This window comes from Carettochelys insculpta, chromosome 24 (assembly GCF_033958435.1).
Source record: "Carettochelys insculpta isolate YL-2023 chromosome 24, ASM3395843v1, whole genome shotgun sequence".
NCBI lineage: Eukaryota > Metazoa > Chordata > Testudines > Carettochelyidae > Carettochelys > Carettochelys insculpta.
Genome location: NC_134160.1, coordinates 6,062,447 through 6,073,580, shown reverse-complemented (window position 1 = coordinate 6,073,580; position 11,134 = coordinate 6,062,447). Strand labels below are relative to the sequence as shown.

General features: G+C 44.4%; 1 protein-coding gene across 3 annotated transcripts in view; it reads left to right on the top strand.

The window, feature by feature from the left end:
* Positions 1–847: 847 nt before the first annotated feature.
* Positions 848–11,134, top strand: part of PTP4A2 (protein tyrosine phosphatase 4A2) — a 32,571-nt gene continuing 22,284 nt past the window's right edge. Inside the window, exon 1 of one of the 3 annotated variants that reach the window (XM_074976301.1) lies at positions 848–1,076. In XM_074976301.1, the coding sequence (XP_074832402.1) occupies positions 855–1,076 (222 nt within the window). In that variant the 5' untranslated portion in view covers positions 848–854. Of the gene's footprint in view, positions 1,126–11,134 lie in introns of all 3 variants that reach the window. The other 2 variants (XM_074976302.1, XM_074976303.1) reach the window with 2 other exon arrangements.

The window sequence follows — 11,134 nt, the reverse complement described above, 5'->3', positions numbered from 1 at the left end:
AGCCCACTGCTGATAGATGTCTATCTAACCTATTCTTAAATATCTACAGAAGTTGGTCCCTCCTATTTCCAAAGTACAGGAGACTAATCCTGGAGTGCAGCAGGGAATCACCATTAGCAATATAGGGCTTTTGACACACAGCTGAGCAGTTCCAGCCCCTTCCAGCAGAGGGCAGAGGCTGGTCCAGCTGCCATACTGCAGTGTTAATAGTGACCTGACCCCAGCAAACAAAAGGAAAGGAAGTGGGGAGAGGGGCAATGTGGGGAGCAGAATGGGGCAAACCAAGGTTGCGGGGGGGTCCATACCACTAGGCTCCCTTGCAGGCATGGGCCATACCAACACTACTGCTGGGGTGAAATAGGGTTTCCCAATTGCGAATATAAAGTGGAAGGGGCCATCTTGTCATGGATGGGGGGAGGCATGGAGGCCAATGATATTTTTGGAGAAATAGGCCGTTCCAGTACTCATTGCTGGTGGGAAAGCGGACCGCACCAGTGCTGAGTTGGGAGGGGGAAGAGGCGAGAATTGGCCGGGAACTGGCTAGTCCAATGTGGGATGGGTTATACCAATTGCATATTGGGGGGGACTATTCCAAGGCTGCTTTTTAAGGGTAGACAACCACACCAATATCAGGCTGGGGGGAGGGAATGAGCCGTACTAATGCTGATGGGGAGGTAAGAGCGGCCACATCCTGCCATCTTGCGGGGGAAAGACCCGTACCGAGGCTGATGGGAAGTGACTGAGTGGGTCGTTCCAATGGCGGGGTTGGGGGGAGGGCGGGCTATACCAATGGCGGTTTTTTTGGGGGGGAGACCATACCAATACTGACTGGGGGGGGGGAGCGCGCGCGGGCTATGCCATCGCGCCGCGGGGTGGGCGTGCGAGGCGGAGCCCTTTCCCGCGGGGAGCCGGCGGACGAGGCGGGCGCGCTCGCGGTCTCTGAGGCTCCAGCCGGCCGGTCTCGTTCGTCGTTCCCCCTCCGCCGGCAGAGCGGCCGCCGCCTCGCCCCCTCCCTGCCCGCTGTGTGGGAGGTGCCGGGCCCGCTCGGACGGACACAGCCGCGCTCAATGCCCAGGGTGAGAGGCCGGGCCGCGCCAAGGGGAGGGGAGAGGGGGGCGCTCCCAGGTGAGGAGGAGGCGGCTGTGCCGGCGAGGGGCCTGGCTGCGGGGCGCCTGGGGTAAAGGGGGGAGGGCTGCGCTGAGGGGATGGGGGAAGAGGCCCGGCTTGGAGCCTGGGATACTGGGGGGGGGGCTGCCCTGCGGGTTGGGGGGAGAGGAGGGGCCTGGGGGGAAGCCGGGGTACGGGGGGAGGAAGCTGCCATCGAGCCCGGGGGCTGGGCTTGGGGGGAAGGAGTGGCCTGGCTCGGAGCCTGGGGAAAGCTGGGGTACGTGGGGGCTGCCTGGGGGAAGGAGGGGCTTGGATTGGAGCCTGGGGGATCTGGGGGAAGGTGCGAGGGGATGGAGGCAGCCTTGGTCTTGGGATCTGTGAGTCCCTTGGAAGCTTCATGCTGTGATCATTCTCCCATCTGTAAGCGTGTAAGGGGTCAAACCTGGCTGGGGGCTCCACGGGAGGGCTGCTTGTGGGGTGGCCTGCATGGGTGGGAGTTTGGGGGTGGAGTGGGAGCAGGATGGTGGGGGGGGGCAGCTTGCACAGGTTTGGCCAGGGGAGGGGTGTGTTGGACACCCCTGACGGTGCTGGGGCAGCGGGTGGTATGGTAGGCGGAGGGTCGCATAGTCTACATAGGCCCTGGAGGGAGGAGGAGGAGGCTGGTCCAGGCACACTGGAGGTATGGCAGAGGGCAGATGTGGGAGTTAAGGTGCTGTGAGAAGTGGTTTTGGCTGGGAGATAGGGGGTGGTTTTGCTGAATTGTGCTGGTGACTCCTCCTGTGGCTCATTAGCATGATTAGTCACAAGCTGCTTTTCTCTCAGGGCACTTTCAGTTGGGGGTGGGAAGAAAGTTGACTTTCTCAAAAACTCCTGTGTAAATGGAAAATGGCTTGTGACACCCTTTCCCCCCTGTTGAATGAACAGCACAGGTTCTGACTCAGAACTGCAGTAGTATTCAAAAAAAAAACTACTCTGTGACTCAAAGTATAGAAATGTTTGACTTCTGTAAGCCCAAACGATGACAAAAAATGATCTGTTTTATAGACTGAAAGCTTGACAAGAGATAGGAATATAAATATGGGTGGGTGAGAATGCTCTGCTGGAATGCATTTCAATGAATGAGAAACAGCTCTACCTGCAAATCTCCTCTCTCTGTCTGACAGAAACAGAGTGTAAATGTCATACTTTGTACTGGTCTGGCTCTGGTCTGAAGAAGTGGGTCTGTCCCACGAAAGCTCACCTAATAAACTATTTTGCTAGTCTTTAAAGTGCTACTTGACTGCTTTTTGTTTTGATTGTAATTACCTCTGATTGTGTCAGTTTTCCATCCAGAAAGTAGGGTTTGTGTTTTATGTCAGAGCTATGAACGCAGTCTCCCTCTGTACTTTGCCCCGGTGGAATGTTGTATTGGTTAACTGTTGTGAGGCCTCTGGGAGAGGACTAATTAATGTATAGTTGTTGATATTCCCTCTTCCAGGGAGAATCAGCATTGTAGATCATTTATATAAAAGGCAGTTTTTTAATTGGGTTTCGATGAGAGAGTCTGTAGATGACCAGAATGAGTTGTTGGATACTTTAGAACTATTTTAGTGTTGGATAGTTTCTGCAAACTTTAGGATGGCACTTTTTGATTGCCTTTGGGGGAAGCAAAATGTCAATTGTAAGGCATGCTAAACTAATGAGTCTTTGTTACTTTTAAATGTATTTATTCTAATCAAGTTAGTCTGGTACTCTTGCTAAATTGTTGAAAAAGTGCAGTATGTCACCATGTAAATTTTGTTGTTTGAACCCTGAAAATGCAGCTCCTTAGGGCTTGGAGATTCGGGGTTAAGATGTTTATCTTTTTAACACTCAGCATGGCAATTCCTATGTTTCTAAGACCAGTCATCTGCATAGGCAAAAAACAAGAAGTTCTGTGGCATCTTGCGGATGAACCGATTTATTGGATCATACACTTTCATGGGCAAAGACTCACTTCATCAGATGCTTCTCATGAAGTGAGCTTTGCCCACGAAAGTGTATGTTCCAATAAATCTGTTAGTCTGCAAGGTGCTTCAGAACTCATTTTTGTGCAAATAGACTAACATGGCTGCTCCTCTGATACTTGCATAGGCAGGTACCCTGACTGAAAGTAGCCAATGGCTATGTCTACACTAGCCCCAGACTTCGAAATGGCCACGCAAATGGCCATTTTGAAGTTTACTAATGAAGTGCTGAAATGCATATTCAGCGCTTCATTAGCATGCGGGCAGCCACGGCACTTCGAAATTGACGCGCCTCGCCGCCGTGTGGCTCATCCTGACGGGGCTCCTTTTCGAAAGGACCCCGCCTACTTCGAAGTCCCCTTATTCCCATGAGCTGATGGGAATAAGGGGACTTCGAAGTAGGCGGGGTCCTTTCGAAAAGGAGCCCTGTTGGGACGAGCCGCGTGGCAGCGAGGCGCGTCAATTTCGAAGTGCCGTGGCTGCCCGCATGCTAATGAAGCGCTGAATATGCATTTCAGTACTGCATTAGTAAACTTCTAAATGGCCGTTTGGGGCTAGTGTAGACACGGCCAATGTCAGATATTTCAGACAGGGGTATAAGACGCCTCACGATTGACAATTTAAAATATTGTTGCCACTGATAAATTTTTTTCTTATCCCCTTCAGCTAGTGGATGATTTAAGGTTTGAAGCATGATTGTTTAATTTTTTTAAAATAGATTTTTACATATAAAAACAAACATCTAAGTCTCCTTTTAAGAATACTAAACTTTGGTGTCAAGGTCATATTATTAGTTAAATTCAGTGTCCACTTTGGTCAGCTTCATGATCATAAGAGTTTGAAAAATAACTTTGTGATTTCAGCAATTTAAATCTGAAACTTCAGAGTGTTGTAACTGTAGGGTTTCTGACCCAAAAGGAGTGGGGAAAGGGTTGCCAGGATGTCATGACCAGGGGCTGTGGCAGTCCTACCATGGCTTCTGTGCTGTTGCTGGGGTCAGCGCTGCCTTCAGAGCGGAGCAGCCAGATTCTGGCAGCAGCTGGCCAAAATTCCAGCTCTGCAGAAGTAAGGATAGCATGGCCTGATGTTGCTTTCCACCCTTACTTCAGAGGTGGGCCCCCAGAGAGCAGCCACGACCCAGGTTGCCTAGCTGTGAAGGCAGCATAGAAATAAGGATGGCAATACTGTGCCTCCCTAAATAACCTTGCAACCCACCCTGAAACTCCCTTTTGGGTTAGGCCCTCTAATTGAAGAAACTCAGTTTTCCCTCCTATAAAAACCTGTATCGCATAGGATAAAAGCACACAAAACACCCAGTTTTGTTTTGTTTTTTTTTTGGGGGGGGGCAGATTTCATGACCTGTGACACGTTTTTCATGGCCATGAATTTGGTAGGACCCTATCTTTTAACAATGCACAACCTGATGGGATGTTTAAAAAAAGTTTCCCTTTATGAGGATTTATTGCCCTCTCAGTTTCATTGGTGTTGCTCTGTGATTTATGAGCACATGTATCAGTGGGAGTACTGTCTTATTCTCTCTGATCCTTGTTTTATATACCTCTGTCATGTTCTCATTTCCATCCTTTTTACTTTAAGCAGTCATTCTTTTAGGTCTGTTATACAGAAAATCTGGCTATTCCTGAAGCACTGTTGTGCATGTCTTTGAATTTTAAAAATGGTCTATTAAAAGCATAATTTATATGATAAATTTCAGTGGAGATTAAACATGGCGCTCCGTATGTGCACTCTTGGCACTTATCTTTTCAGTATACATTGTTAATTTTCCAGTAGAGACAGGATAAACTCATAGGCCTGGTCTATGCTAACAAGTTAGGTCAGCCCAGCTGCATTGCTCAAGGATGTGGAAAAGCCACATCCCTAAGTGATGTGATTAAGCTCCTGTTGTCTGTGCTGATGTATTGGACAAATGAAAGAGAAATGAATAAAATACAAGAAATTAAGTTTTCCTACTACAACTTTATCTGCTGAATAATATCTGTACTCTTTTGCTTTAATGTTGTGAAAATGCCACTTTTGCTTCCTGTTTGAGGGGTTTGTTTTTCTCATTTGAGTTATTTGTCCTTTTGAATCTTAAAAAAAATGGTTTATGTTGTTAGGGAAGTTAATTTACTAGTTTTCCAAAATATGGTACTGGGTGCAAAAAATGTTTATTCAATTCAGCACCATTATTTTGGAGTAGGCTGTTAAAACCAAACACAAATTTCACTTTGACATAAGGAGACTATCTAAAATGTCATTTAAGGTAATTTTAATTTTTTTCTTGGCTGTTTAAACACAGTTCTATATTTTGAACATAGTAGCTTTTAAGTTCATCTTAGTTAGATGGACTCATTGTTTTTCTGATTTATTTTGAAGGTGTTTTCACTTTTAGGAGCCCAGATGGAGATGTCTGGGAATTGCACTTAAACAATATTCAAATACAGTTCCTCTCTGAGCTGGTTTTAGAAAGGAGGGTTGTTAAAAACATAGTTATTTAAAACAGCATGATGTGACTTCTGCCTCTCAGCACACTTGAAACTCCTTTGGATAAAGCTTGTAGTCATTAGATTATCTTTGGAAATCCAAATGAAGAATCAGCTCATTTCCCACTGATGAACAGAGATGTTTTTCTCATCTTAAACAGTTTCTGTGGTGTTGGTTGTGTTAGTTGTTTGAGTTCAGTCAAATTTGGGAAAGGCAAGTGCTTTTGCCTATCTTGAGTGAAATTTGTTGCAAGATTAGTGCCAGATCAGAGAGCGTTGTCTCATGAAATAAACACCGGGCTGCTTTTATTTGCTCTGGCTAAATTGTCTCTCTTAATCAGAAAATTGAGGTAAGCCTGCCTACTTTTAGGGCAAAGAACAGAGTGACTTTGCTCAAGCGAAAGGAAATGAGTGAGTCATCAGCAGATCTTGTCAGCAAACTGCTAGGGAACTCACAGGAGTGGTGGGTAGTGAGGAACTGTAGATAGAATGTCTTGACCTCTCCCCTTTCGAGGCATGTATCGTTATGAACAAGCTTCTTTTAGAGATTACGTATAAGAATGTTTCCAAGACACTATAGCACTAGTGTTCTGTTCTCTATATAGTCAGACAGCATTAGAGAAGAACTGTCACAAAATTGAGTTTTGCATGTTTGTCCATTGTGTTATACTTGGCTAGATTGGAGAACTCTTAGAATCCATATAAAATCTTTTGCTTACAAAGCACCTTTTGTATCCAGCAGCATCTTCAAGGCACTTCAGAATGTGCTGGTGTGGTATTAGAGAGACAAGGCAGGTGAGGTAATATCTTTTATTGGACCAAACTCTGTTGGTGAGAGAGAAGTTTGTAAGCCATACAGAGCTGCTCTTCCTGGGACCAAAACATAAACTACAAGTGCACTACATGCAAACCGTGTAGCACTAACATTTCTCACCTCCACCACACATTTAGTGGAATGTAGCAGTGCTACATGGGGACAGGAAGTGAAGTGTGATGCAGTCAATTGAAATTACAAGGGAGGTCTAGTAGGCCACAATATAAATGAGAATTGCAGTTTTTCTAGTATACAAGTCCTTTATCACTCAACCTCCTTTCCTCCCTCTCCCCACCCAAAAACAGCGTCATGTAACTTATTGCAAGTATGTAGGTGTTACACACAGGATTAAGTTTTATGAGAGGGAGGGAAAGAGCATTTTCAGCAATTCATGACTGTTAAGTAACAACATTAAAAGACTATCAAATGTAGAATTCAGCTAAACACAAGGCGTTAAGTTAAACTGGATTTCAAGGTACAGTTCAAACATATTGAAGATATTCTTTTAATGTAGACTGGCCAATTGCCAGGTTGTGCTTTACGTCCTGTGTGCTAGATTATTTTGAAAGGTGATCCAAGTAACCTTTCCCAGAGTTATCTGTATCTTGCAATCCTGGGAAGTTGCAGCTGTTGCAATGTGTTTAACTGTCTTGATGTAATAAGGGGAGCACTTGTAAATGTGGGTTTTGGAAGCGGGTGGTGAAGTCAGGCAGCTCCTTACAATTGCTGATATTTGCTTGTCATGAGGAATATTTTGCTAATCTTGTGCAGGCTAAGTACAAGTGATTTTGCATAGCTGAAGGACTTGAGTTAGGTAGCCATGGGTAAAGTAAGTAGTCTCTGGCAATGGCATGTACGTTTGATTTTTATACTTAAAATTCACGCATTTAACATTGCCTGCTGTCTGTCAAATCAAGAATAATATTTGTCTATTTTTGGTTAATCTAAAAAAAGTGATGTAGCATTTTTTAAATAACATTTTAGAGCAGGGGGTTCTCAGACTTCATTGCACCCTGATCCCTTTCTGACAGCAAAACTGCATACCTCAGAGCCTAGGAGTGGCGACTGCATCCTGAGCTCTGCTGCCCAAGGCTAAAGGCCTTTAGGTTTGGTCCCCAGCAGTGAGGCTTCTGTTTTGGCCCTGTGTCTCATCAAGTCTAACACCAGCCTTGGCAATCTCATTAAAACAGGCTGTTGACCCACTTTGTGGTCCCAACCCCCGGTTTGAGAACTGCTGCTTTAGAGGCCAATGTAAGGATCTTCTTCTGTCTGTTTTTAAATACAACTTGCAAGAGTTATGCAATATTTTTGCATGTAATTTAGCCAATAAAGATGCTTTTTAGGCCAGATCAAATGCTTTAAGCTTATTAAAAGAGATTCTAAAGAGCAAAACTATGTCAGTAGGAAAACTGTCTCAGCTCACTGTAGTGCTGAGGTTTTGGGTATCTTTTTGCCTCTTATCGCAGTGCTTAATTATTCATAAGACAATCTAGTTACAGTATTTTGGTACCCATCCACCTTCATCTTCCCTCTTTCTGAAGAATAAAAACTTGGAATCAAAGCTACCTCATTTGTTCATTTGTGGCATTCATTGAGATTGTAGCTAGGTTATATTTTCATTCCGGTCAATAGCTTGACTGGCAGAGTGAAAGGTAGTTAAATTTACTGTCTGGAGTTACAAGCTTTTTAATCTCGAATGCAGGTTAATACAGTTTTTCCTAGCCTGATTTCTGTAACTCTTACAAATGTTTCATTGATAAAGTTTGTTCCCTTTTATTATGGGTTTTAACAATTTGGAGGCAAATATAAATAGTGATAAACAAATAATCTTTAGATGTTTATATAACTTTGTGTACAGTATAATTTCCAAAATATTTATATATTTAACAGTTTCACATCCTTAAATCATTCATCAGACATGAAATACAAAGCTTTACATCAAGAGTAATTAATAGGTGGCCAATGGGCCAAATTAAAACCACCCAAGTCTTTTCAGTGGATTGCAAGGCATGCCAGGACTTGGGGTTTCCGCACCACAGTGAGTGGCTTTAGTCCTGGTGCAGTTCTCTCAGGGCTGAAGCCCATGCGGGCTGAAGACCTGAATCTTGGTGCAGCCGGACTGTTGGCCTGCTGAGGCTTGCTGCTTTAGCACCATGGATGTGCTACCTCTTTGCAGGAACTGAGGAAACCTAAAGCACTATCTCCTCTTCTCCAGAAAAGAGAAGGAAATTAGGTGAACGTGAGTAATTAGAAAGAGATGGGGAAGGAGGGGGCCTTCTCACTATAATCTGGGCTGTCCAAAGACATTGATGGGGAAGGAGGTGCAGACAGACCTCTCCCCCAAAAGATCTAACCCATGGAGAGACCTGTCTCTCACACAGCTTCCCAGAGATCCTGACCTGAGAGAAAGGGGGAGTGTTTTTAAAAAAAAAAAAAAAAAAAAAAAAAAAAAGGCCCCCACTTGGCTCACCTGAATCTTGTGGGGAAGGAGGAAGCACAGGGTCCTTCCCCCACATATTCCCCTGAGAACCTGATCTGAGAAGGGAAGGTAGAAGCAGAGAGGTCAGGCTCTCTGGAGACCCTGACCCAGGAAAGGGGAGCAAAGAGACCTGCCCTTCCATGGTTCTCCAGAGATCCTGACTTGATGCATACATTGTACACCCACCTCTTGCTAGAACTATCTGTAACCCATTTCTTTCCCTTTACAGGGCAGACATCTCTAGCTTTGCCCCTTTGTACCACTCTTGCCTGCCAATTTTGATATAAAAGCATGACCTATAGCAGGGGTAAACAACAGGCAGACTGCAGGTCAAATACCCTAACATCAGATGCTGTTGAATGAGATCCTCAGTCTTTTTACCTACTTACCATTATTGTGGTTGAGTTTTTATTATTTTTTTTTGGAGTCTGAACTTTGACTGAAACTTAAACAACAAATTTGGACCTAGACACACACATAATTGATTTATCCCTGCTTTCCATGTTCAACTCATTCTTCAGATATTAACTTAATAAACAGTTACTGTGGGAGTATTATACCTGTGGGAGTATTATAGGGTTATTGTTCCCATTTTACAGGTGATGAATTGAGAAACAAAAAAGTAACTTTTAAGCATAGACTAAGCCTTAAGTCAACATAGCTACGGTGCTCTGGAGCGTGAAAAATCTGTCCGCGTGGACCAGGGGTCTGCAAATGATGGGTCTGGAGCTGCATGAGGCTCTTTAAGGACTTCTTTGTGGCTCCTAATGCTATAATTGCGAAGTAAAATAACCCTTCCTGATTATTTTCGATAAACAGTGAATGTCTTGCAGTAAACATGCACCGCATTACAAATCATTGTATATGCGCTGTTCTTAAAATGGGGGTTACAAAAAGTATGGTTTGATGTTATTTATTAAGGACTATCTCATTCACGTGCATTGTGGCATTTGAATTATTGAGTGTTTTACTGAATTAAAAAAAAATGGCTCTTGGTATTTTGGTTGCTCACACCTAATGTAAATGCATTGAGGTTGATGGAAGAATTCTTCTGTCAGCCTAGTTACCGTTGCTCAGAGAGGTGGATTACAGACAGCAACAAGCAAACCACTTCCATCACTGTGGGAAGCATTTGTGCTGTGGTGCTGCTATAGCACCTGGAAAATGGACATGGCCTAAGTCAGGTCACTCAGTGAGCTGCTGTAAAGTCATTACTAGGACTCTGAATTTGACTCTGTCTCATGCTTAATTCACTAGAACATACTGTCTCTTGTGTGCTGTAATAAAAACATTGGACTCTGCAGATGTTTCTCTTATCCTGGAAAAAGAAACAGAGAATAACTCTTAGATTTACTGTTGAATGGGAGAAGTATGACCCCAGTGACTGTATGTAGCTGCAACTCCCACGATAATTGAAATAAAGTTAGAGGAGACTCCTTCCTTTCATACCGGTCATGTGCTTCAAGAATGACAGAATGGGTGGCTTTAGAACAATAAGGCCGTGTCTACACTAGCCCAAAAACTTCGAAATGGCCATGCAAATGGCCACTTTGAAGATTACTAATGAAGTGCAGAAATACATATTTAGAGCCTCATTAGCATGCAGGCAGCTGTGGCACTTCAAAATTGCTGCGGCTCGCTGCCACGCAGCTTGCCCAGATGGGGCTCATTTCGAAAGGACCCCAGGAACTTCGAAATCCCTATTCCTATCAGCAGGATAAGGAGTGCTTTAACTGTGTAGACACTCAGTGAGTTTTGTTGACAGAAGCTGCCCATGTAGATGTGGCTTAAGAGTTTGGGTTTTGGGAAACTTATGATTATCTCCTAATTGATTGAATTAGCCATTTTGATGTGTCAGGCTAATGTGTCATGTGTTGTGTCGTGTGATGTGTTCATGTGTGAGGCTAGTGATTGTCAGATATCAATTTTTCATTTTTTATATTTTCATCCATTGCTTAAGCTACTTTAAAAAAGAAGTTGCTGTCACATTTCTATAGCTTTTAGTGTTTTTTATGCATCTATTTTCTTTAGCTTAAAAGTTTATTTTATTTGAAACTAGACAATTTACCCAGCTTCGTTCAGGTCCTTTAGGGCAGGGGGCTGGTGATGTGGGGGATGCAGGAGTCATGGAAGGGGTTCAGGGGCTCAGGGCAGGTAGTGATGGGTCAGGAGTCAGGACAGGGGGTTGGATGGGTGGGGCTGGGGGCAGGAGTGTGTGAGGGCTCACTATGGCTGCCTGTGGCAGGATATCACTGCAGATGCCAGC